The sequence below is a fragment of the Branchiostoma lanceolatum genome, chromosome 19, assembly GCF_035083965.1.
Source record: "Branchiostoma lanceolatum isolate klBraLanc5 chromosome 19, klBraLanc5.hap2, whole genome shotgun sequence".
Lineage (NCBI taxonomy): Eukaryota > Metazoa > Chordata > Leptocardii > Amphioxiformes > Branchiostomatidae > Branchiostoma > Branchiostoma lanceolatum.
In genome coordinates this window covers 2,458,613-2,486,584 of record NC_089740.1, presented here as the reverse complement: position 1 = coordinate 2,486,584, position 27,972 = coordinate 2,458,613, and the positions used below count along the sequence as shown (strand labels likewise).

At 40.0% G+C, this 27,972-nt stretch overlaps 1 protein-coding gene across 1 annotated transcript; it reads right to left on the bottom strand.

Moving 5' to 3' along the window:
* Positions 1-12,152: 12,152 nt before the first annotated feature.
* Positions 12,153-15,579, bottom strand: LOC136425517 (uncharacterized). Its single transcript, XM_066414394.1, has 3 exons — positions 14,705-15,579; positions 14,262-14,389; positions 12,153-14,074 (listed from the first exon to the last, which is right to left on the bottom strand). Exons 1-3 carry the CDS (start codon positions 15,465-15,467, stop codon positions 12,158-12,160), a joined length of 2,808 nt encoding a protein of 935 aa, XP_066270491.1. The 5' UTR covers positions 15,468-15,579; the 3' UTR covers positions 12,153-12,157.
* Positions 15,580-27,972: the final 12,393 nt, after the last annotated feature.

Sequence of the window (27,972 nt, the reverse complement as noted above, 5' to 3'; positions counted from 1 at the left end):
TATGACGTAATTATGACGTAATAAATGTCAGTTTCTGGCTAAAATTGTCTCAATAGGGATTTCCTGTCATACCTGATGTTATTAACCGATCAATTATCAAAAAAGGATATTTCTTTGATAATGAAGTCTAACAAGACCTCTGTTGCCGATGGTAACTGCGTCGACGTCAAAATGACGTCAAAGAGAAAGACGTCATATGCCTTCAGCCATCCCCAGGAATCTGTTAAATTGGATAGGCGATCTTGAATTTTTAAGAAATACAATTTTTGTTACTTAAGACCCCCAAACTATTTTAAGTGACTAGACCCCAAGTCTAGTCACTTAGAATAGACCAGAAACGTTTATTTTAATGTTAACTGTTGAAAATGTGGCAGGTATGGACGAATTTAAAGGGGGAAAGCCTGTTTACACCTAAACTAATCATGTTGTCCGCGATCTTGGATTTTGGCCGATGACGTCATCAAATTAGCATGATTTTTGAATATTTAATCATGAAAGTTATATTAGATAGTATAGGATCTTAATAATGTAGGAAAGCAAATGTGGTAGAGTAAGAAAGCATCGAAACCTCATTGTTTAAACCGAAATTAATGAATTTTGTCAAATATGTCTGTCAGAAACTCGTTGCCATGGCACCACAAAAAATCATAACTATATACTATACTATTACCATAAAATTGTTATCAACTAAATTCTAGGAAAAGTGACCAAGTTTGATGGTCCTAGCACACGTTGTTCAGCAGCTATAGAACGTCAAAGTTGGCGCGGGCACTTTTAGCCCCTCCCCCCCCGTCTAGACAGGGTTAAGGTATAACAGTCACAGATGGGATGAATTGAGGTGCAACCAATAATTTTTATCGAAATATCGATACACACTATATTTCCTGATATTGATAAATGATCGGGATCAGTTACAATTCTTTAGTTTGACTAAGAACGACACAATCATGTTTTCAATCCCGGACCGTCTACATCTGAACAATTCATACTTACTAAACACAGAATGTTTTATAACTTTAAAAACATATCTCTACTTACTTGAAACAAAATATATTAATTGAACCTTAAGCATAAGATTTTACTAACTGGCTCCTCTTTGCAATCACATCCATTTAGCCCTCCACAGTGTACCTTCCCAGACTAATCAATCTATCTGACATCCTTGGGTCCGGGCGAACGCCAAAACAGTTTTTATTATTTATCATATTTCTACAAATCTTTAGTACAGAACTACGTCAGTTTTTGCTTTAACCCTTGTCCTGCTGGACTTTTTTTACCCTATAGTAGTCCCTGTGCTGGGCTTTTTTGACCCTATTTAAAAGAGGGGTACTGCTTTAACTTTGCTATTTTTTTGATACTTTGCCCACAAATAACTCTATAAAGTTATATATCAATACAAAGCTAAGAGTCTCTACTTTTCAGAAATATATTGCAAATTTTGCCTGCACCTACCTGTATTGATTGATAATGGCAATAAATCAATAAAAAACCCTTTTTTCAAAAATCTTTTGTATTGAAGTATCTGAACCATATAAAAAGTACCAATATCAAAGCTGCAGCATTCCTGACACATCCTGACAACATCAGAGCTATATCTATGATGAAGAAGTTCACCCAGGTATCTCAGTAGGTAGGTTTATGACCATACAATGTCCACGGTGCTGAACTGGCTTTTCTGTAGAAAAGCTGAGCCATTTAGAATTAGTATACTTCTTTCTTTACCTCTATTACAATCACTTTCCTACACATCAGCTGAAAGCTTACAACAGGTATTATCTTTGGAATTCCAAACAAAGTAATATCATTGAATACAAAGGTAATAAAGATACAAAAGGCAATAAAAAGTACATTATTCCACAAAGTTTCCATTTACTGCTGCATAGCACCAACACAGAGGTTTCTACCAAGACTACAATGTTGCTGACCAGTCTTGGCAACATCAGAATGATACATGTGAAGAAGTAAAATACACAGGTATTGTAACAGGTGAGTACATGTATATGGTTGTAGACTGCCCTTGGTGCTGAACTCACTTTTGAGCAAAATCTACACTCTCATACAGAACAGTACACTTCATGCTGTAGCCATAGAACAATTGACATTCTAGCTTTCTATACATGAGTGGAAAGATTATAGTCTAACCTTTCTTGTCATATCAACATACAGTTGTTACAATCTATACTAAAGGCTATATTATAATAAAGACATAAAAAGCAATAAAAAGTACATTATTCCACTATGCTTTCATATGCCTTAATTGTATAGCATCAACACACAGGTTTCTACGAAGACTACAAAGTTTCTGACCAGTTTTGACAACATCAGAATAATATATCGTATTATATGTAAAGAAATACGAATTGCAGATATTATAACAGGTGAGTATATGGCTATCAAAGTCTGAGACTGGTCAGCCCCACAATTGAAATCATGCACCACTTCTCCGCCAGCGACCACGTCCACTACCTCCTCGGGCACGTCCACGCCGTCCTCGGTAAGTGCCCCGAGCTCTTTCACGGCTAAAAGTAGCGTCAGCGCCGCTTTCAAGTTCATCAGCAACGTGTAAGGGTCCCTCTCCGCTTGCCCCGACATGTCTTCGAGGCCGATGTTGTGACTCCCCGTCTTCGCCAGAACTGTCACTGATTTCAGCGGAATTTTCACTTGTTAAAGGATATTCCACCCCTGAATCGTTCGTGAAAATGTCCTCTAGAACGTCTTCGGCCGTGTACCGATCCATTTTGGCGTTTAAACACCGAAATTGCCGCCAGAAATACGGAAAATATCGCCCCGAAAACATTCCAGCAGACGACACGGCATCATGGCCGCCTCATTAACATATGGCCTCATTAACATATCACGCATGCGTCCTGGGACGAATTGCGCAACAATAATTTTGACCCTTGACCCCGACGATGTGGCAACACTATGTTACTTCCGGGTTTCGGGGGTTACGCGGGAGTGAGACGCGTTCGTGCCGGAAATACCCCCAGCGCCTATATATAGGCGGTCCGCAGGACCCGCACATTATGCGTAGCGCCTATATATAGGCGGTCCGCAGGACAAGGGTTTTAAAATGATGAGTAGATTTCTGCATCCACATTCATGAAAGAAAACACTACATTCTGAACTTTTTTGGCAAAAAAAAAGAGAAAAAAGGAATACCTAATCTAAAAGATTGAATATTAAAATATGAATTATTTGAATTGAATTAGGTAATTCAAAAATATTTGAAAATAACTGCACAAAAATCTCTTCAGAATAATTTCAAAACATCTATGTGATTCTTTCACTTTTAAAAATATTTACAAAAATTTGTAGAAAATGGTCAATAATGGTAGAATGGTGATTGTCCCCATAAAAGTAGGAGCTAATCCGGCCCTTCTGTCTGCTTTTGTGCATCTTTAGATTTCACTGCAGGACACTGGTCCTTTGTGGAAAGCATTTTTCCCCATACTTAGCATGGATGTTTGAATCGATTTTTTCCCAGCCCTCTGACCTATTTATAAAGATGTTACAAATAAAGGTAAAGAAATGGTTCGAAATGGTGAATAATGCTACAATGATGTCTGCATTATGATGTCTGCATTATGAATATTTCTGGACTTTTAGAACACTTTAGAAGTATTACTTAGGTTGAAATCACATTCAAATATTTCAAAACTATCAAATCTTTTACACAAATGATTAGAATAAATTGAATATTTCAAAATTATGACCATAGCAACCCTTTCGGTAACTTGGAATGGGCTCCATGTAAATGTCTAGAGTGCAGACTATGATGCATAACTAAATGATATATTCATTATTTTTCACATTTATTCTAATATTCCTAATTTGATAACATTCTTTTGCTATGAAAATGCTTTAGGAAGCAATATTATTGTTAGGTGAAATGATAGGGCACTGAAACAGTAAAAAGGTGGATCATTGAAGATTTTGAAAGCAAAATGTGGGTTCTCTTCTGTTTCCGCATAAATATGATAATTAGCATCACCTGTTGACGCCAGAATTATCTCCATAGGTTATTTACACAGTATATGTACAATAATCACAAAAATATCAACCAGATATTTAGGAGGCAAAACTTATCGGGGTCAAATTGGACCCCATGCGGCCAAATCCGTCACAAAAATGTATCAGTCGGCCGGATGAGGTTTAAAATTATCATCGAAGCATATATATGCAAAATCATGTCAAATACCAAATTCCAGGTCTTTTGGAATAACTATTTTGATGCAAGAGACAACTATACACATTTTAGCTATTTTTACCCAACAAGTTGCTGAATAAAACATTTTATCTGCCTGAAAAAAAAATGAAAAATTTGTTCTGGGTGCATATATAGCGCAATTTTATCCGAATGTCAGGCCCTTTAGCCTAATGGCAAAGAAGCCAAAAATGAACTTTTTTTGTAATTTCAGCTTTTAAAAAAAAAATTAAAATTGATTTCTAAAATAATGTACACCCATAAAAACAAACTTGAGGCAAGCTATCGTCATGCCAGATTTGAGATAATCTGATCTTCTTGTGATGGCCTAGGAGCCTTATGAAAAATACATTAAACGAAATGATCTTCAGAATGGGGTCGCTAACATTACAGGTGACAGTTACTTGAAATATCAGACAAAAATCTTCAAAGGCGTATAAAATATCACAAAATACATAGTGCTAGGGGCCGCTCGGACCCCATGTATATTGTTTACGGTTAATATTAATTGTTACTGTCCTTTTTGTACTTATCCCTCCTTGCATGAAAATATGTGCAAGGAATGAAATTTTATCAATTGTTATGTTGAGCCCAACATACTGTTGGGCGCAACATATCGTGTTCGTATGGTTTCTTTCTCCTGTCAAATCTTGTAATCGACTCAGCTCGGTCGTCCCTGCACCGACTGAGCTGAAATTTGGTATACGGGTAGAGTGCGTAAATACCCTGGATATTTTTTTCATTTTTTCGATATTGACCTTGAAAGTGATTTTATTGAGGTTTTTCTGACCAAAAACGTACATTTTGGCCTCCTGTGCTCTGGAAATATATCCAAATGACCTGAAATTTGCTATGGTGGTACATTGAAGACATATTTTAAGAATCCCATTCGCACTTTCGGCATACAACACTTCGAAATAATACATCCAAATGACCTGAAATTTGCTATGGTGGTATATTGAAGAAATATTTTAAGAATCCCATTCGCACTTTCGGCATACAACACTTCGAAATACGATTTTAGAGGGTGATTTGGGAAGAAGATCGGCTATTTTCCTCATATGATGTCACTGACCTATAGGTCACATCTTTATTCATCTGGCCGGGTGGACTAATTCGGTCAGCCAATGAGAGAGCGCGGATTTATCAAGCTCAACCTGATTGGTTGAAATAGTCAATTCAATTAGGGGCACTACGCTCCCATCCTTGTGTTGCTATTGTTGTGTCCTCACTGCACGAAATGGCCTCGTTTCCCGGCGTATACGTACCGGGATTTTTCTGTATTTTTGTCGGATACTGACGGATACTGACGGATACATGCGGATTCGGGTAACGTATCCGACTATTTCCGCACCGGTATATGGAATATTTCCTGAAGAATCCGAAAGTAAGGGATTTTCGACGAATACGGAGCCGTACACTGTACGGAAATGCCACCGATCCTGACGGATACGAACAGGAATTTTTCTGTATTTTTGGCGGATACTGACGGATACATGTGGATTCGTGTAACGTATCCGACTATTTCCGCACCGGTATATGGAATATTTCCTGAAGAATCCGAAAGTAGGTATTTTCGACGAATACGGAGCCGTACACTGTACGGAAATGCCACAGATCCTGACGGATGCGCACAGGGATTTTTCTGTATTTTTGGCGGATACTGACGGATACTGACGAATCCAACCTAACGGATCCGAAAATTTCCGCACCGGGATCGGGAATATTTCCGGAGGAATCCGAAAATGAGGTATTTTCGACGGATACGGAGCCGTAAACTGTACGGAAATCCTGACGGATACGTACAGGAAGTTTTCTGTATTTTTTAAAAGAAAATTGCGGATACTGACGGATACAAGCGGACTGTGATCCGGAACCTCAGATCCGGAGGAATACAAAAATAGGAATTTTCAACGGATATGGGGCCGTACATTGCACGAAATTGCCCAAGATCCTGACAGATACGTACAGTATGTATCTGCCACGGATACAGACTGATCCAACATACAGACTTTCTACAATCTTTGACATATTGTGACTCTGAATATGTTTGTATTTGCCACGAATATGTACAAATCAAACACACAAAGTTTGATAGAATGGTTGATTATTCATAAATACGCGTGCATTCTTAATTTAACGATACCCAAAACATTATTATTCAATGACAGGAAGTTTTGGGAAAGCCTGAATGTAACATTATTTCATATTTCAACATATATGCATTTCTAAGTTCAAAAACTATCAAATACAATACGGAAGTTCTATGTGGCTAAATAATCCATTTCGTCTAAGACAGCTAGGCCGAGGGACATCCACATACTCAAAGCACCTCTGCATATGCAGGTTAATGTCGGTAAATTGGGGTTGTATAAGCACAATTGTTATAAGATGTATTACAATTAACAACCATCACATCATGGTGGTAATATTTACTGCCGTATAGTGCACTTGGACCAAAAATTTCTACATGTTCTACATATTCTACTAAAGTAATGAAAGCCTTATTTGTGGCCAGTTCTTCGTCTAAAAGATATCAGATACAAATAATTTCAAATACAGAGGTTGAAAATAGAAACTTCAAAGTAACATTATACTGTCTGAAAAACTCCCATGATGACACGCCACATTTTACACGTAAGTAGTATATGCCATGGAACTGCATGTGTATAATCGTCCTCTCCCCATTCTATGACTACATCTGAGTTCACTTCTTCCATGCACTCTTGGTAAGGTACAGGCAAGGCTGATTTCTTCTGTATCTAGCATGTTGGACTCAGCTTGGAGTTCATCTTGTGATGAACCAGTTCCTATATGATAAAACCAAATGATGAATAAATATCAATTCACATACTTAGTATTTAAGTAACATGTCACATGATTTTGACATAACTGTGATCAAGGAGGTTATATAGACTATATAACCTCCTTGCTGTGATGGGCTTCGTTTCATCACAGCAGCTAACAAAAAACAAGGGACAATGGGTATCCATCATGCCTGTCTCAGCTAACATTGAAGTGTACCGATGATGGACTTAAGCCTTACCGCAGGAGCCTGAGGTATTCTGAGCATCTGACAGCTGATTGCTTTGTTCCAAGCCGAGCTAAGGTCCTCACAACATGTGCTGCATTTGTGAAGGAAGTATCTGCCGATGCTGTATAGGATATATATATAAAGGGAAACAATGACAAATATTAAACATATCACATAATCACATTTGTAAAAAATGAATCTGGCATCGTTTAATTGAATACGTAAAACTTACATTCATAACTTGAATATGATATTGATCAAACATGTACAGCTATAACTGAATGCAATAATCACTGAAACACACTACTACCTCCACATAAGTTCCAGCTCACTATCCACAAACTGCCCGGGACCTTTGTGGGACAAATACTTATGACATTCTCTTCCGTTACAGGATATCTTTGATTATCTTTCCCTCAACCGCTTGCTATGTTGTATCTGAAACGTTAACCAGACACAAATGTCTGTTGACCATTGGCAAGAACGAACAAATTGAAAGCTATAAATTTCCTAGATCCTAACGGTGTAGAAGTGCAGGTCGACTGGACAATTCTTAATGTCATGCAAATGCGATGATATGTCAAGCCACAATAGGAGGATAACTGACGTTCAAACTAGTTAGAAACAGGAATTTTCCAATTTGTACTTACCAAAGGGCAGTCCCTCTAAATGATGAATCGACTCCCTACCAACTTTACAAGGTGGAGGGGGGCGACGAATATTGCATGCACGAAGAAGACTACTTCGCAATGCCGCGCGTTTGAGTTTACACCGAATCCCTTTCGACTCTCAAGTCACTAAAAATCACTGGTCGACCATGGTAGACTCTGACGATGCCATGTTAAGCACAGAGAGTGATGAAACGCCGTTCTTGTCTCCGTGCTGTTCACCGACAAAACCGTTTCTCGCGCCTGACGTCATGACACGCAGTGTCTTGTGGGAGATTGGACACGAATCCGTATTCCGGAAACGTCAGGATTTGCCGGAATTGTTGGATCTGAGGTGCATCGGATCCAATCGGAAACGTTCCGTATCTGCTATGATGCACGATTGCGGATCCGCTGGATTTTTCAGGATCTGAGATCATGCCGTGCAGTGTGTATTTGTTGGTTAGGATCCGAAGCAACTACCGACAAACAAACAATCCGATTATCTCTGCCATATTGACAAATATCTGAAAACGAAGGATCCTCGCAAATATCCTCAGGTATCCGAGGCGCATCACGGATCCAGACGTATACGGCGTCGGAATTGCCGGATCTGAGCTGTACCTGGTATTTGTCTAAATTTGCTCGGAAACGTTCCGTATCTGTACCCGAAACGTATGAAGGATCCAGACATCGGAAACGTTCCGTGTCTGCTATAATGCATAATTCCGGATCTGCTGGATTCGTCAGGAAATGAAATCATGCCGTGCCGTGTGTATTTATTCGTCAGGATCCGAAACAACTACCGACATACAAACAATCCGAACATTCCAAATATTAAAAAAACGAGGGATCCGCACAAATATTTTCGGGTATCCGAGGCGCATCACGGATCCAGAGGAATACGGCGTCGGAATTGGTCGGATCTGCGGGCACCTCAGTATCCGAGCAGTGAACTGGGATTTTTCCGGATTCGCTCGGAAACGCCATGAGGCCCGATTCCGGATACGTCGGATCCGTCAGGATACGTGGCCATTTCGTGCAGTGCCTACTGGTGGTATTTTTCGACACACGGTGTTTTTCTTAATTTAACACTGCATGGAAACAAAGATTTCCACAAGTTTGCAAGCTTGGACACTATGGTGAAACTTGACATTTCCTCGCTATGTACACGAATTTTTTACCCCTGTGTCACCAAGATTGGACACCAGTGCGCACAATAGTGCACACAAAGTGTCCAAAGTTTCCCACCTTAGGAAACATCCCGTGTCGGAACGTTAACAATAACATTAACAATAACAATAGAGAGTTGTGAAGTGCGTGAAAATTTACCTTGAGCAAGGAAGTCCTTGCTTTGAGTAATTGTTTTAAGTTTTTGGCTAAAAATGACGTAAACCTAAGAATTTTCAACCTTCTTGCTTAATTAAACCCCTGTTAACGTTACATGTCTACACTATCGGGCCCCGGGGAAGTCTTGAATATCGGCGCTGATCGATAGCGCATTAAACAATATGTGTGTCGTAGTGTTGTACTAGAAAAATAGTATTTTCATTGCAACCACTGGCACTTGTTTAAAAAAGCCGAAGATTTCTCCTCACACAATCGTCTGCAGCTTGTTTTGTTTGTGGTACCAGATATTCGGCTTGATGGCGAAGTTTTGTTGGTCGCCTTTTTGCATATATTAACCCTATCCAGACTGGGGGGGGGGGCTAAAAGTGCCCGCGCCAACTTTGACATCGTATAGCTGCCGAACGACTTATGCTAGGACTGCCAAACTTGGTGACTTTTCCTAAAGTTTAGTTGGCAACAATATTATGATAATTGTATAAATTTATCATTTTTCGTGTTGCCATGGCAACGGGTTTCTGAAAGGCATTTTATGCAAAAATCACAGATTTTTTTTAAACAATGATATTTCATAGGTTTTCTTGCTCAACCACACTACTTTTCCTACATGTATAGCATTATATGTAATAAGATGTAACTTTCATGATTTAATATTCATAATTTATGCTAATTTGATGACGTAATCGGTCAAAATCCAAGATGGCGGACTATTACACTATTTTTAGTATCAACAGGATTTTTCGTCTTCGAAATCGTCGCTACATGGCATTTTCTTTACCAGAAACATTTAGATTAACGTTTCTAGGGTATTTTTTTAATGTTTTTTGGGGTCATAAGTGGAAAAAAAGGATTTTTGAAAATTTAAAAATGGCCGATCCAATATGGCGAATCCCAAGGGGTAGCTAACAACACGTGACGTCATTTAATGACATCATTTTGACGTCAACGTAGTTACCATCTACGTAATATGTCTCGGTATACCTTTTAAAGAGCAAATGTCTGTAAGGATCAAACAATGGTGGCAGGGGTCAAAAAATCGATTCGGCTCATATTTTGCACAGTGATAGTACTTGGCCCACTATCCCTCAAAATTGCTTTCTTTTTGCTCAACATCGATTGTTGCCATGGCAACGGGCCAAACAAGTTTTGGGGCCATTTTCCCTGATTTGGGCATGTCAAAAACATGAAAATTGGCTCATTTTAGGACATGATTACGAGCAGGTGCTTAAGTTTAACGGGAAAACAAAAACTGGGCTAAAAAGAGCGACTATTCAGCTTTACTAGAGTGGCTCGGAAGTATTCAGAAATTCAAGTTGAAGTGCTTGGGCAACCTCAAAACAATACAGTGTTTGTAGCTTGGGAAAAATGATAAATTTGTCCCAACTTTGAAACGCTATAAGTCCGAAAGTGGTGTTTTGTTTTGCTTCAAATTTACATCATATATACATCCAAGTAATAGCTATTAGATACTAGTTTTCAAATTTTGGTATCTTTTTTGGTTGTCACGTAACTGTCCTCAGAAGTAGGTCATTTTCTATGTTTGACGAAAAATATGATGTTGGGCCATATTTAAAGCCCAATATATGAGAAAGTAAAAAAGAGATCTGGTTTAAATTCATGTCAAAGGTAACCCTATGCATGTTTTATCAAATGAATAGTTGCCAAGGTCGGTGTCTTATTTCGTTGCTGTGTACTTGTCCCTAAAAGTAGGCCACATTTTCGACATATGCGGAAATCAACATTTTTGGCTAACTTTGAAGCCCTGAAGATGATAAAGTAGGATGTTTTTTCAATTCAATCTTTTATCAGATGTACCCCTGTGTATTGTCTATCAAATGAATGGTTGCAAAGGTTGGTGTCTTGTTTCGTTGCTGTGTACTTGTCCCTAAAAGTAGGTCATATTTTCGGCATATGCGGAAATCAACGTTTTTGGCTAACTTTGAGGCCCTGAAGATGTCAAAGTAGGATGTTTTTTCAATTCAATCTTTTATCAGATGTACCCCTGTGTATTGTCTATCAAATGAATGGTTGCAAAGGTTGGTGTCTTGTTTCGTTGCTGTGTACTTGTCCCTAAAAGTAGGCCATATTTTCGACATATACGGAAATCAGCATTTTTGGCTAACTTTGAAGCCCTGAAGATGTCAAAGTAGGATGTTTTTTTCTATTCAATTTTTATCAGAAGTACCCCTGTGTATTTTCTATGAAATGAATGCCTGCGAAGGTTTGTGTCTTTCTTTGTTGCCGTGGAATTGTCCCTAGAAGCAGGCCATACTTTGCATATATACAGAAACTAGTGTTTTTTGGCTATGTTTCAGGCTTTGAAAATGTCAAAGTAGGATATCTTTTTAATTCCATCAACAGAAGTACCCCTGTGTATTTTCTATCAAATGAATATCTTAAAAGGTCGTTGTCTTGTCTCGTTGCAGTGTACTTGTCCCTGAACGTACATTTAGGTCATATTTCGGAAATAAGTGATTCAAAGGAAGCAAAATCAAAACATGTTTAATATTATATATATATATATATATATATATATATATATATATATATATAGAAACAATGTCCATATCTTTTAATGCAGTAGCATGCTTTTGTTACAAATTGATATTACAAAGACATTAGCAGTGGAAGTGGTGCTACAACAATCTTTGATTGATTTGTTGCGCAGTTGTAGTTGTTGTTGTAGTGCATTGACCTTGTTCCAACGGTATCTGCCATTTAGTGTCAGAAGCCTAAGTACACCTTATGTACGATCTATGCACAGTCTTTTGCATATCTGTAAACCACATTAGTACTAAATATCTTACTTTTATCCTAAGGTATAAATCCTAACCTTTACAATATGTGCTCATTATCCCTATGCGCATACAGCTTATGTCAGCTTCCGAGTAAACTCTTCATGTAGTTTACAACATATAATGCCTATTTGAAACAAGGACAGGAACGCACGTATTCTTGAATTTTCGCCACAAATGCTGATTTACGTCGACGATCAGTTATTGCAGATACATCCACATCAAAATGTTTACAAATGGACCTCAGAAGTGCGATGCCAAGCTCATACAATTCCTTCCTCTTTGCTAAGTCACAAAGGTTGTATGTGTCGTATATAACTGGGTGGCATAGCTGGACTTCATTCATAATATGCGCCTGAATGTTACAGTTAGCAGACTCTATCGCAGCAGATCTAGAGTCTTGTTCGTCATCCTCGGCGTCTTCTGGAGTTTGACGACGTTTAGCTGCCCGTCTTGAGAAATAACTTGATATTTGCTGACCCGTCAGAAACTCCTGAACCTGGAATAGTCTTTTCCCTTGTGCATCACACGCATGCCTCATTTCTTTGGACACAGTAAGTGGGTCGGACTTCTTTCCAGTTGTTTCTCCAATTTGGAACCGCTTATCGAGGTACTCCTTTTGTTTGCTGCTAAACCTCACATGCTTCTTCGGATTGCGCAGTGCCCATCCTTGCTGTGGGCTAGGAGTTGTCCTACTTGCTTCTAAAGACGGCTCTAAGTGCGGGACTTCTGATGGACCTTGCTCGAGCTTTTCTGCATAAGCCAACTTTGCCTTATCCAGGAGAGTCTCTCTTTCAAGCTGGCGTTGGTGTCTTCCTACCGCTACATGGGCCTCCAGCCCTCTGTGCGTTTGGTACACTTTGACGCAACTGTCTTCTGGGCATGGGAAAAGGCTGCCAAGGCTTCGCTGCTCCCTTGCAGATTCTCCATCAGAGTCCGACTCTACTTCCTGCTGACCCTGCGCCTTCTTCTGCCTGGACTTGATGGGTCGGAATGCAAATCCAGGATGAGACGGTTCACTCAAGATCAGCAGTGTTGGGGGCTTTAATGCAGGTAACCGTGGCCAGGGGACGAGATTACCGTCTCCAATATTATATGCCCGCCAAACACGGAGACCTGCCTCAGTGAACTCAAAGTTGTTTAGTTTTGTGATCCCGTCCATCTTTGTGGATGTCACTCCAAGACCAGTGCCCACTTCGCACAGGAAGACTTTTACACCGGGGATTCCGCCGCGTGACTCTACTGCAGTCTTGAACTCCGCGGCCGTCTCCACATTGTGTCCCTCGTTGATCCATGTCTTGATGTGGGACTTGACTGTTGCGGCCTGTCTGTCACAGGACCCTTTCCCTCCCTGTGGATCGCAATAGTCTATTCGTCTAATGGTGACCCCGGTAGTTTGATTGATGTGCCTTGCTGCCTGAAAAAGCAGTGTGTTATGATAACATCCTGCATTGTCACTTCGGATGTATATGGACTGGAGGGTTGGTAGCTCTTCCTTCAACTGTTGTACTGTGTGTTGTAAGATGGAGACTACTGAACTGCTATCCTGTGTACATGTCTGGAATAGGTGGATGAAAGTCTCTACGAAGATGGATGCGTCGCATCGCCGGTGCGCTACGGAGATGTGCCAGGGAAGTCCACGTTTGCCGAACCAGTCTGTTTGGCTTTCCCTGTACTTCCTGGGCAGGAACTTCATGGCCCAGTCCATCACTAGAAGCACACTTCTATCATCAAGGTCATCAAGGAGGGCATGCCATGCTTCATCTTGATTTATACTTCGTAGCTGGTGACACTGCCAGGCGTAGATGTCTTGTTTCGCCTTGTCCAGTGTGAACCGCATGTCGTCCTTGTCTTCAGGTGTTGGGAACTTGTGCTCTGTAAAGGACTTTTCTATGGCGACGAGAAGCTGTGGCAGACCATTGCACGCATCGCACTCTTCATCGTGTTGATGTAAACACGTCGCACTAAAGTTGATGTCTGTGTCATCACTGAGGGCGAACTGCCGACAGTGCTCAGCTACTGTTGCCTCTTGTGAAACATGTACCTACGGAAACATTGTGCAGAAGTCGTGTTGAGTGAATGAAAACCAGCGTATGAAATATTTGCATTTACAAGTTTAGATACAACGTGTTGCATATCAAATACTTTGCATTAAACTTACAAACTTTGTATTTATCTTTGCATTCTGCAAAAAGTAACATTATTTCATTTATTTTGAGGGCATGACATACCTTGTAGTCTCCTTTAAGGTACCTCTTTGAGGACCTGAGGATGGTAGTCTGTTTCGTTGCCCATTCTTGTCCTTGTTGCTCTGCTAACCTGTCCACAGCAACTTCAAGGTCATCAAATGCCCTGCCACCTATAAAAAACAACAAAGTCATGAAGAAATATTCCATATAGCAATATAGACAGCTGTGGAATGATTTTGATGGAATGTATTGAAAATACATGTTTTGTCATTCAACAAAAATAAACAGTCATATCTAAAGCATTGAAATGCATAAAATAAGTTCAACTCACATACTGTGAGCATGTTGATGAAGCATGCAAGAAAATGACAAGATGATGCAACTACTTAGTTAGAACTGATTATGTCTGTGTTCTATGCTGTTGTAGAAACATAGAACTACTGCATGCATTTAGAAACTGAGTAACTGTTGTTCTGTTATATTACCTTCCGCCGTGAAATAGTCGAGACCTTGTAGTGAAGTTCTCACAGAGGCACTGCAGGCACCCAACACTCGCTGGAGTGTTCTCTTACCCATAGGGATGAAGTGGGTTTCCGTGCAGTACTGTTGGTACTGGGAAATGATCCTCTCTGGAATCATGGCCCGGATGGTGTTTGGTACTTTGAGCGTGTGTCCAGATGAAAGCTTGAGGACTTTCTCGCCGAACGGAAGGTCCTGCACTACATGGGCGCTGGTAATGAATGTGATGAAATGGTCCAGCTTTGCAGGTTCTACCTTCATTCGTGTGTCGATAGACGGTGGCATAGGTGCTTCTCTTCCATATTGCATGGCGTGCCGTCTTGCAAATGTGACCTGGTACCGCGTTAGGCCTGGCAGTAGCTTCTCAAGGTCACCAAAAGTGTACTTGTCCGCCATTATTGACAGAATTTGTCGGCGAGTAAATGATTGACTTGCACACTTGTAACACTCCACGAGGGAGTTTAGAAGTTCCATTTCTATGGCACTTCCGCCCATCCCAAGAGCTACATCCGTTACCTTGGATTCTCGCAGGTATTTCCAGAGGTTGTAAGAATCGTCTGGGGCTAGCACCTGGAGGACGGTACTTACCGCCTCACTTGCTTGTTTTAGATGGAATCGCTGGGTTCTCTGGCTAGCCTCATTCCATGGCACAGTGAGAACTTGTACTTTGTCGACTTTACAGTCACCTGCCTGCAAGAGTTGTTCCAGCAGCTGTTTTGGTTTGGACATAGGTAAATCTGCCTCACCATTAGATGCTTGTGACTGTGAGCTGACTGTGTATAAGCTTCTCTCAGCTATAGGACTGCCCACGGACAGCGATAATGAAGGGCTGTCTTGGCTTCCCTCCTGAAAACACATAATACACTGATTACTAATTATTATCCCCAACTGATCTGTGTAGAGCTGAAAAGGTGTACGAAAAATCAATTTTCATTTGAATACCTAGCAAATAAAACATACCAGTGTCAGTTGCTGAAGAGCCTTGTCAATGCCGCTGGTACTGGGCACAGGTTCCTGTTCGTGGAGGCTGCTGGTACTGGGCACAGGTTCCTTTGTGGACGCTTCACTCTCCGGGGAGACCGTTCGTCCCTTGACTTCTGAAAGGTCCTCTTCCCCTCCCATGGAGACCCGGCACTTAACACACATGGCTACAGATGGAAGGAATGATGTAGTTAGTATATCTGTATATAAGATCTATACACTGATTCGTTGACAATGTGACCGACCGTAGAGAGAAAGATAAATCAATTATACCATGCACGTAGTTTCAGTCTTTCTCACCTGAGCCAACTGGAACCAACTCATTGGCCAGCTCTTGTATCCTCCATGACTGGAAGAAGCCGATGCCTCTGGTGCCCTTGGGTCGCACCTTCCATCGACTGTGATCAGACAGCTGGACTGGCACTGCGCATTTTTCAGTTGATCTGCGCCAACTGATACCCAAGATCCCTCTGTGCTTCGGACATATCGTCATCTCACTGACGTCAGGGGGATCAAATAGACCAGCTCTGGCCAAAATCAGCTGGTGCTCAGTTTGAGTTGTACTCGGAACATTTAGGGCTCTCAGATGATTTGAAATATCTTTTGTACATTGAATAAGGGGTATGATCTTTTCGCCCTCCCTTCGAGCGTTTGGATTTGCTCCACATTTTCCATCAACGAATTCAGCAAAGGTACACGACATTATTAATTAGGCCTGGAAGAAGAAAAGGGTGACTTTTAATTAATTGCTATATCAATGTTTTACAAGGGGTAAATCTCAATTTAACTTTAAACTGTTCCAGCCTATCGGTTAGCTTGCAAACATAACCTATATCCCTGTGTCAGCCTGCCAATGATATACATATATGTACACACAATGACATTTGTGAAAGAAAACATGACAGGAAACCAATTCAGTAATCCTCCGATGCCTAGCTAAGCATGCCGGTTTCTCAAGATGCTACAGTTGTATTGTTTTCATATTTTTCAACTTACCAGTTGCTGTGGTACTTCAAGCGCATACCCCGTGGAGCTGTCGACGGATCCTCAATTAACCGTCCATGGATGGAATCAGCGGCTCAGAAAAAGTTGTCTAATTCCCTTTACACAGACACGTAAACAGACGTCTCCTCTATACGAAAAGCGTCAAAATTAGCGCCGAATTCTTCAAAATGTTTGTTAAAAAACATCCCGATAGCATGGCGTGTTCATATTTGTCCCCAGACCAGACAGACTGAAACAGCGTTACCCTGTCGGCCTGTCTGGATAAAAAGATAAGAAAATGACCCCGTCTGGATGAAAAAGATAAGGGGTTCTTAAGTTTCTCCCTCTGCACACAAAGATGAGGGAAGATCCACTATACTCTGCGAGCTGGGCAAAATACTTATGTGATCCTTACTAGATAAATATTTTTACTCTCTAATGGTTTAATAGTAAAATTCAATGCACCAAAGTTGCATATTGTGTCTCTTACGAGCCCAGACAGACAGAACCAAACTACCCCTCTGCTGACCTACATACTGGAGTTCTCAAGTTTCTCAGCCTAGGGCACGATGATAAGGGGAGATCCGCTATAATCTAGTAGGTATGGGGTAAAATCAGTAAAACCCTTACGTGGTACTGAGAAGTATTTTTGAAAGACAATACACAGGGGTACTTCTTCAAGAACTTGGGTTTAGACATTACTGCATGTTAATTTCCGCATACGTCGAAAATATGGCCTACTTTAAGGGACAAGTACACAGCAACGAAACAAGACACCAACCTTTGCAACCATTCATTTGATAGACAATACACAGGGGTTCATCTGATAAAAGATTGAATTGAAAAAACATCCTACTTTGACATCTTCAGGGCTTCAAAGTTAGCCAAAAACGTTGATTTCCGCATATGCCGAAAATATGACCTACTTTTAGGGACAAGTACACAGCAACGAAACAAGACACCAACCTTTGCAACCATTCATTTGATAGACAATACACAGGGGTTCATCTGATAAAAGATTGAATTGAAAAAACATCCTACTTTGACATCTTCAGGGCTTCAAAGTTAGCCAAAAATGTTGATTTCCGCATATGTCGAAAATGTGGCCTACTTTTAGGGACAAGTACACAGCAACGAAATAAGACACCGACCTTGGCAACTATTCATTTGATAAAACATGCATAGGGTTACCTTTGACATGAATTTAAACCAGATCTCTTTTTTACTTTCTCATATATTGGGCTTTAAATATGGCCCAACATCATATTTTTCGTCAAACATAGAAAATGACCTACTTCTGAGGACAGTTACGTGACAACCAAAAAAGATACCAAAATTCGAAAACTAGTATCTAATAGCTATTACTTGGATGTATATATGATGTAAATTTGAAGCAAAACAAAACACCACTTTTGGACTTATAGCGTTTCAAAGTTGGGACAAATTTATCATTTTTCCCAAGCTACAAACACTGTATTGTTTTGAGGTTGCCCAAGCACTTCAACTTGAATTTCTGAATACTTCCGAGCCACTCTAGTAAAGCTGAATAGTTGCTCTTTTTAGCCCAGTTTTTGTTTTCCCGTTAAACTTAAGCACCTGCTCGTAATCATGTCCTAAATTGGGCCAATTTTCATGATTTTGACATGCCGAAATCAGGGAAAATGGCCCCAAAACTTGTTTGGCCCGTTGCCATGGCAACAATCGATGTTGAGCAAAAAGAAAGCTATTTTGAGGGATAGTGGGCCAAGTACTATCACTGTGCAAAATATGAGCCGAATCGATTTTTTGACCCCTGCCACCATTGTTTGATCCTTACAGACATTTGCTCTTAAAAAAAATCAATACATACTATTTTGTTTAATACCTATAGATATTACGGGAATTAAGCCAATGAAATCACATCAATGACGTCATAATTACGTCATATTACGTCATAACGTCACCAAAATTCTAGGAATTATAAAACTTTATATGAACATCCCTCCCTACAAATTTGGGAATGATACATCATACCGTTCAGAAGTTATGGGGGGGGCGAATAAGCCCCCCCCCCCCCCCCCCCCCAGTCCCAGATATCCCACACAAAAAAAACAGTCTGGATAGGGTAAACAGTGTCATGCCAGCGCCATAAATGCATTATATTATCGGTCCTACATTTACTTGAATGCATATGGTTTCAAACTGGGAGCGATCCATTTCTGACTGGTCTTCAATTCAATCATTCATTCAAGTACCAACAATGCAGACATACAACAAAAGTTAGCCTCTATGCCACAGTCACTTTCTGCGTGGGGAGGGAAATGGGCGAAACACGTTGCATTTGCTCCCGCAAATGTTGCCTTTCTAGATGTAAGAACTTTCTGAAAAAGAAAACAGCATTTTTTAATTTAAAATTCATAAAGCTTTTTCATTGCCTTTGTTGCCAATTTTGCAATTGATCCATAAACGAAACATTTCTTTTCTAGGCCGGCAGGGAGAGATGGACATCTCCCACCTGGCCTCAAATTAAATGTGCTGCAACTTAACACCTGGAACTACGTGGGCGGAACATACAACAGCGCCACAGGGATCGCATCCCTCTGGAAAAACGGTGAAAGGGTCTATCACGAACAGATCGGACTACCATCCGTCGCAACTCAGTACCCTATCCGGGTGGCGGTCAGAGACTTAGAGAGTCAGTTTTACAAGGGTCGAATAGCCTGTCTGCAGTTGTACAACTTCGCCCTGACTAAAGAACAGGTTGCTGCAGTACGTGACATGTGTAAAGGTAACTACACTGCTTATTGCATATGCATTTTCATTTGAATTTTCGGCATGGAACGAGGAAATTCATATTAGAGGGAAACTTACGGAGAAAGAACATTCCGGTTTTGTAGGTATAGAAGGGCAGATTTCTCAGAAATATTCCTTTACTTTACCTCTTCATACGCAGCCTTGAGAAAGTATTAATGATGAATAACGTAGAGTTTTAATTAGTAGAAGTAGCTTTAACAAGAATTTTCACGTTAAAATGCATACTATACACTATGGGACTACATGATTCTTGTGGAAAATCTGCAATAAGACTGTATTCAATTTACTGTAATTTTCCTCCCTTCCAAGTGACTTTTCTGTATCTGTAACACTTCCTCCGTCCTGGTCTATTCCACAGATACTTCTTGTGATGTAGTCTACCACAGCTGATTTGTTCGTTCTCCTCTCAGCGGCCTTCTTTCTTTGTCTTTGTTATGAACCCAATAAGAAACCACTAAGACCATCATTCAGTATTGAAACCCCCCCTTCATGAAAGAGTGATAGCCCAGGAGAGCGACTCATTTTGAGAAATTGCCATGCTAGCATTCCATGCGTGGAAATGTCAAGGTAGGCTCATTCGAAATGACTATGTTGAGCTTCTTGAATATTCTGCACTGCAGTTCTGTGATTCTTTTTAATAGACCAGTGTCAATCTACATTTTGAGTTCGACTCTGGTTTCCTTTTTTTCAATTTTTTTTTCCATTTTTTTTTATTTAATGCTCAGCTTTCCTGAAGGTACAATCAAGGTAATCACAGCGGATGGGGCGAGACAGAATTATCCATACATGACTATATTGTAAACAATATACTGGTTTCGATAATATTTTGTACTTATATTGGTAGGATAGATTAGCATTATAGTATTGTTGATTTAATGCCTTACATTGTACCATGTACGATTGTTGAGCAATAAAGTTCATTCATTCTAGCCATATCTACCCACTGTATACGTAGCACAGTACTGCACATTGTTCAGTAATTCACTACCATGATGTACATATTCTAATCTGTCCAAACATGAAAGGGGCCTCTCTGGCGCTTACTGATTTCACTCACTGTCCTGAGGTGTCTTTCCTGAGATTTTTAAATTTATTGCTTTAATACATAAACGTGGCCCTAGCAAGAGGTTGAACTGACGGTGTTACCGCACTGTATAACGGAAGTTTTCTAACATCTAGATGCGTGCTAACCAGTTCATACAGTACACCGAGGTTCCTAAACTATTCACCTCCTGTGTACCACAGTGTTCCACCGTTCCGGCCGGGCAATTTCGCATTATTGCACCAGCCGGATAATTGCACCAAATATGCTGCGAATAGTAAGTTACATCTCATTTGTGCAGATGAATGTTCAGAAAAGAGCCATAACTGCAGCCCCTATGCCTCATGTGTCAACACAATCGGTGGTTCTACCTGGGAGTGCGATTGTAACTCAGGCTACAGCGGTGACGGCTTCACATGCACTGGTGAGAAATTATATTGTTAATTGTATTTCTGTTACTGACATGTTTAATCTCTTTTGTTGCATTTTAAATGTTGATTGGTACGTTTCTTGTGTAGATGATGACGAGTGTGCAGATGACACCCACAATTGCAGCCCCGATGCCTCCTGTAACAACACAGTTGGGGCTTTTACATGTGCTTGTAACTCAGGCTACAGCGGCGACGGTATCACCTGTTTTGGTAAGAATGAATTATGCAACTTTTCCGTTACTGATATATTTGAACTAGATATCTGGTAATGGGAATACTGATTTTTATCAAATTTGAGAATGTGAGAGTTAAATTAATCAGCAAGTAAAGAGTTACTAACGATTGTCTAGCATCTTAAGTTAGTTGGTTGATAATGTATATATGATACAATACCTGCTTTTGGGATTGTATTTTCTCGGTATTGTTGCTTTAAGAACATGGAAGTTTACCCAGGGTCAACACAAGAAGGTAGCTCATAGCTTAGAAAATATCTGGTGTCATTTAGACGCCTTTGCTGTTGCCGAATCTGAGGCCTAAGCAGACAATGATATTATACCAGATACACTTTCCTTTGCATACCTTTCATCCTGCAATAAGTACTTTAAGGATAAAGGGGTTGGGTCTAACCCCGGTTTTCTTTTATATCTTTAATGGTTGCCAGGCAATTTACTGTTTTATAATTACATTATGCTGATACGCCGTTTATTCCGTTTGCAGGGAATTTGATCGCAGATGGTAAGTTTTTACTTATTGATTTCGAATTGTTTTAAACTTTTTTTATTTGAAGCTTACGTGCGATGTGAATAATAACGATGCAGAATTTACTGAAAAACCAAGAATTTATCCCAAGTCCTACTTGATGTGAATAAAAACATGGAAGGCTGTTGAAGTATTCTGCTTTCCGGACAAATGATACGATCATTATAACTACGTATAGCTATCGAAGCAAAATATATTCGAGTCATATAAATGTTTTTCGAAATGCGAAAAGAAACAGCAACAATAGGATATTATCTCATGTTTTAATTACACAGTGAAATCAACTGTTTTGGTTTTCATTCTTTTGCCAACGTAGACAATAGCGCTGGATGTGGAGGCAATCTCAATGCTCCCTATGGAGGCCCTGTGACGTCACCGAACTATCCAAGCAACTACAGTAATAGTGGGATCTGTGAGTGGCTGATCATCGTCCCAACAGGAAGCGTAATTCTTCTCACACTTGATAGTTTCGACGTTGAAGAAGGTCATGACTTTCTGAACATTTACGATGGGGCCAATGTCAATGCTTCACAGTTACGGAGGTAACGTCACACAATTCTCAACGTTCAAATTTTGCTGACATTCAAAAAAGCAAATTAAAAAAAATCAACTAAATGAACATAGTCGACTTGTAATATTTCAAATTCGTTGACATGTTCTATTTTTGTATTTCCAGTTTAACAGGTTCAGAGTCAGTCAGCCCGATAACGAGTACATCTAACGTGATGTTCCTGATGTTTACATCTGATGGAAGTGACACAGCTCAAGGGTTCCAGTTCTTCTTTAGTAGGAATACTCATTTTCAAATTCCATCATCATTGCATGATTTAACCCTCAAACACTCAAGCATTTTTGGCAATAAAATTGATTTTTGAGTGACCAATATTATTAGTGCATGGAGACAATAAATATCTTTAAAAGGGTACTTTATCTTTACCTTGTACTATAGCAAACGGAGGCGTTCTTTTTGTCTTAATAGTCTTTTTAACTGCGTTTCCGCATGCTACTGCCGGCAATAACTTTAGGATACACAGATAGATGATAGTTATTAGTTAGATGCGTAACGTATCGGAAATTTATAGGAGGAGGCGCAACTGATAGCATTCCAAAGCGAAATAAAGGAAGACACTGACGGTCCGTCGCAATATTTTTCGTAACCTTATCAATTTCGCTTTAAAAATCGTATGTGACAAGACCATATATTTAGAACCACCTATGCTAAACAAGAACTAAGTAGTTGATCCTTTATTTTATGTTTGGAACCACATTGCTAGCATTGACACGTAGCTGGGGAGCAAAGTTGGGCGGTTATAATTGGCCTGTGAAAGATAAAGGCGGTCACCAAAACGTAGATTATGTCTTTAAGAGCTGTTTATAAATAGATAATTTTTGTTTAGTCATTCACCCACATAATGAAATGCTATCTTAGTATGTGTGGGGATTTTTTTCTAGCTTTCTGTAACGATTTCCTTTGGGATTACATATGTAAGATATAATTCATACCTTGCCCAAATCTTTCTAAAATTGAATTTAGCCTAATATCAAATTTCGATGTTTATTTGTACATGCATTTCGACCGTGAATGATATCTTGTTAAATGATGTTTCTAAAAATAAAGCTGGTCTTCCTTTTTTCCGACTAACGCTTCTAAAAACCAATTTCGACTATTAACTTTCAATTTCCCCATGTCACAACAGGTGTTGACCATTGCCAGTCCAATCCGTGCCTAAACGGTACCTGTATCAACGGTAGAGGCAACTTCACTTGCATTTGTGACGATCCGTTCGAAGGAGAGTGGTGTCAAATTCTCAGTAGGTGGCAATACTAATCTCTGAGTTTCGGAATTTTGTTTCCATCTATAAAGTGGTTCGCCCTTTTTTTTTTACAGATCAGTAAATCGTGACCGGTACGTCTATTGTGAATGAATGAATGAATGAATGAATGAAAGAATGAAGTAAATCGCTTGAGCATTTATGGTGATTTGATTTTTTTGCAATCCTAATGTAGTCTTTGGGCATTGTATCCCATTTTTTTTGCATGTTTATTGCCTGAGCGAATCTTTTTAGCAATTGTAATGTATATCTAGGGTATTAGCAATTTTATTGAATCCTTTTGGCATTGCCAGGTGTGACCATGACAGCCAACAATCCAAGCTTGTGTAGACAGCGATTTATTGGGTGGTATGATGACGTCATATAACGCCATAAAAAAAGGCTAGCTCTCAGAAAAAGGAAAAATGCTTCAACATATTTAACTCCCCGTACCGTGCATATGAGTGAAATATATTGCGTTTGTATATCACTCCCCATACCATAGGTATGGGTGAAGTAAAATAGATTGTGTGTTGTCTGTGTCTGTGTTTGTTTGTGTGTGTGTGTGTCTATGTGTGTGTGTGTGTGTGTGTGTGTGTGTGTGTGTGTGTGTGTGTGTGTGTGTGTGTAACAGACTAGCATAACGAGAGAAGGCCTGGATGGATTATACTGATGTGTGATATGTGGGTCTTTATTAGATCGGGAAATTCTTAGATATTGGGCCCCCTAACGGCTTGTCGTGGTACTGCAGCGGAAGTTCCTGTTTTGATATCTCATGTTCTGCACATGTCGTTGTCGTGACTTTTGAGGTTGGCAGGTCTAGGGCGGAGGGAATGTGGTGTAGGTTTTTAGCCCCCTAGTTTCTTTTCATTAGCTGCAGGAACCTTTTTGTCAGATTTGATAGGAGAAAAACTCAAGAAGTATTGACGTATGGTCTTGGATTTCGGTATGTAGAGAGGGTGTGTGGTAACTAACATAATAAGATACAGTTATTTCAGAATATCATTACAGGGCTCTTAAGCATTTGACATTGTGTAACTTACAAAAAGATGAATACTGAGACATAGAAGTTATGCAAACAAAGACCTCATTTTCATAATGATCAGACATTTGTAATTGAGGAAGATTGAAATAATGATAGATTGGAAAAAAATTCAAATAAAAACCTAATTTGTAAAATTTGTGACCAACTTACTATAATAACATACTGGTAAATTACGACAGTTCCATAATTCTAGAATTTGGACGTTATGTGACGGTGAGCATTATTGAATATAAATCGAACAAATGATAACCTTATTCGCATAATTGATAATAGGATTCTGGAGTAGCTTTCTTTGTCAATATAATTCTGCCATGCATGGAAAAACCCAAGTATGTACTTATTTTATAGCCCACAAGCATGCGAACAATTGCTAAATGTTAAACACACACACACACACACACACACACACAAACGCACACACACACACCCACACACGGTCGCTCACTAAATCACTCACACAAACAGATCGGCATACATTTATATACGAACTGGCACTAATTCTCTCTCTCTCACAAACACACACACACAAACACACACACACACTCCCTCAAATACTTGCTTGATAACCCTTAAGCTAACATACAATTGCTAGATTGTACACATTCACATACAAACACTGACACAGACACACACACACTCTCTCGCTCAATCACTCACTCACTCAGTCACTCACCCACTCACTCACTCACTCACTCACTCATTCGCACAAAGTCACAGTTCGACACAAATTGACCAAGCGTCACTTACACACCTATATATACGAACCGCCAGTCAGTTTACTCGCTAACTTAGTAAACTAACTCTCTCGCCACCAGATTCCGTTCGAATCGTTGGCGGGACTTTAGCGTCCGAAGGCAGGGTTGAAGTGTACCATGACGGACAGTGGGGGACCGTTTGTGATGTCAACTTTGACCTGAACGACGCCGACGTGGTGTGCCGTCAGTTGAGGTTCGGCAGGGCTACAGAGGTCCGAGGGTCAGCAGCCTTTGGGGAGGGGTCCGGTCAGATCTGGCTGGACAACGTGGCCTGTGTGGGCTACGAGGCAACCATCGGTGATTGCAGCCACGACGGTTGGGGCACAAGCAACTGTGGGCACTCGGAGGACGTTGGCGTGGTCTGCAATGGCCGTGAGTTTATTGTTTGATGCACATGACGTTCAAAATAGCAAACCGTTTAACTTACCAAGAAGTCAGTAACTACTTTGTTTCATCTCAAAGATAGATAAATATCTTAGAAAATAAGAACTCCCACAAGTAATCACTTCTGCCGGTTTATTTCATAAACAATTACACTTATACTATATTACCACTATAGAATTGTAAACAACTACTGAGAATTCTGCATTTGGGGATGGACAGACATTTGAGAGCGTATATACCTTCCCTGGAATACACTGTAGAAATCCTTTTTTTCTCTATTAATTAAATGGACTTGTTAAGACTACAATTTTATTCCAAGTCACATTACATCATATAGATAGAGACTACGCATCGAATCACGATGATAAGGGATTAGGTTCACCACGTCACAGCGACAATGTTTGTACTGGCAACCCAAGGATTTTTGTGTGTGTTTGTAGTGATTTACATGATTAATTACGATCCAGGTAATATATTAAGGATTAAAAATTACTCGACCGCTGCATTTCATTATACGACTCTTAAGCATTTGACATTATGTAACTGACAAAAACATAAATATTCAAAGATATAAATTCAAGTATGTCCAGTATCAGGGTGAATAGGCAGAAGTTGACAGAATATGAAATAAGGTTACGTCATATCTAACATTGGGATTTTCCGTAATCCATCGGACGAAATCAGATGTTGTCCGAAGTTAGGAGCATATTAACTTATGCCAGTGGCTTGGGGTGGCAGAAGTTGGCAGAAGTTCTAAATCCGATGTTGTCTGAAGTTAGGAGTGAAGTCATCTTAACTTCTGCCAGCGGCCGGGGGAAGCAGAAGTTGGCAATTTTTTGGGATGGCATAATCCCAACTTTTGCCAGTGAATATTTTGAATATCTTTAAAAAAATAAAATATATATCTTGAATATTCTTCACAATATATATATATAACTTGAATATCTTTAGTCACTAAAGTAAGAAGGTGAGTCATGGAAAGAGTTTCCGTCTTTGGGAATAGCATGCGACAATGAACCTATCCTGTCATTTACTTGACTGAAGTTAACGAAGTTTATTTTCATAATCCTCAGACATTCGTAATTGGGGAAGATTGAAATGATGATAGATAGAAAAAAACCCAATTAAAACCTAATTTGTAAAGTTAGTGACAGGCTTGCTATGATTACAAGTCGGTAAATGACGACAATTCCTTTAGTTATTTCTTGTATTTGGCCGTTATGTGAAGGTGAGCATTGTTGAACATAGATCGAGTAAATGATGACCTTATTTGTATAATTTTTAAGAGAATATGCATAATTGATGATAGGATTCTGGAATAGTCTTTTTTGTTAAGATGATACTGCCAGGCATTGAACAACCCGGGATGCCCCATGTACGTACTTAACAGCCCGCAAGCATACACCCACCTCCGTTATATATATGAACCGACATTCTCTGTCTCTCTGTCTCTGTGTCTGTCTCTGTCTCTCTCTCTCTCTCTCTCTCTCTCTCTCTCTCTCTCTCTCCCTTTCTCATTCACTCACTTACTCACTCACTGACTCACACAAAGTCACAGTCGACACAAAAATAATTAAGCGTCACTCACTTACCTATATATGAACCGGCACTCACTTACCAATTCAGTAAACTGACTCTCCACCAGATCCCATCCGAATTGTTGGCGGGACTTCAGTCTTCGAAGGCAGGGTTGAAGTGTATCATGACGGGCAGTGGGGGACTGTCTGTGATGTCAACTTTGACCTGGATGACGCCGACGTGGTATGCCGTCAGTTGAGGTTCGGCAGGGCCAGAGAGGTCCGAGGGTCAGCAGCCTTTGGGGAGGGGTCCGGTCAGATCTGGCTGGACAACCTGGCCTGTGTGGGTTCCGAGGCAACCATCGGTGATTGCAGCCACGACGGTTGGGGCACAAGCAACTGTGGGCACGCAGAGGACGCTGGCGTGGTCTGTAGTGATCGTGAGTCTAGTGTTTGATACACATACTATTTAAAATAGCAAACCTTTGAACTTACCAACAAGTCAATAGCTTCTATTGTGTCATCTCAAAGATACATAAATACCTTACAAAGTAACAACTCCCACAAGTTATGACTTCTGCCAGTTTATTTCATGAACAATTACACTTATAGTATATACCTCGAACAAATGCCAAACACTATAGAATTATTAACAACTTGTGATAATTCTGCATTTGGGGACGGACAGGAATTTGAGAGCGACGTTAATACCTTCTCTAGTATACACATAGG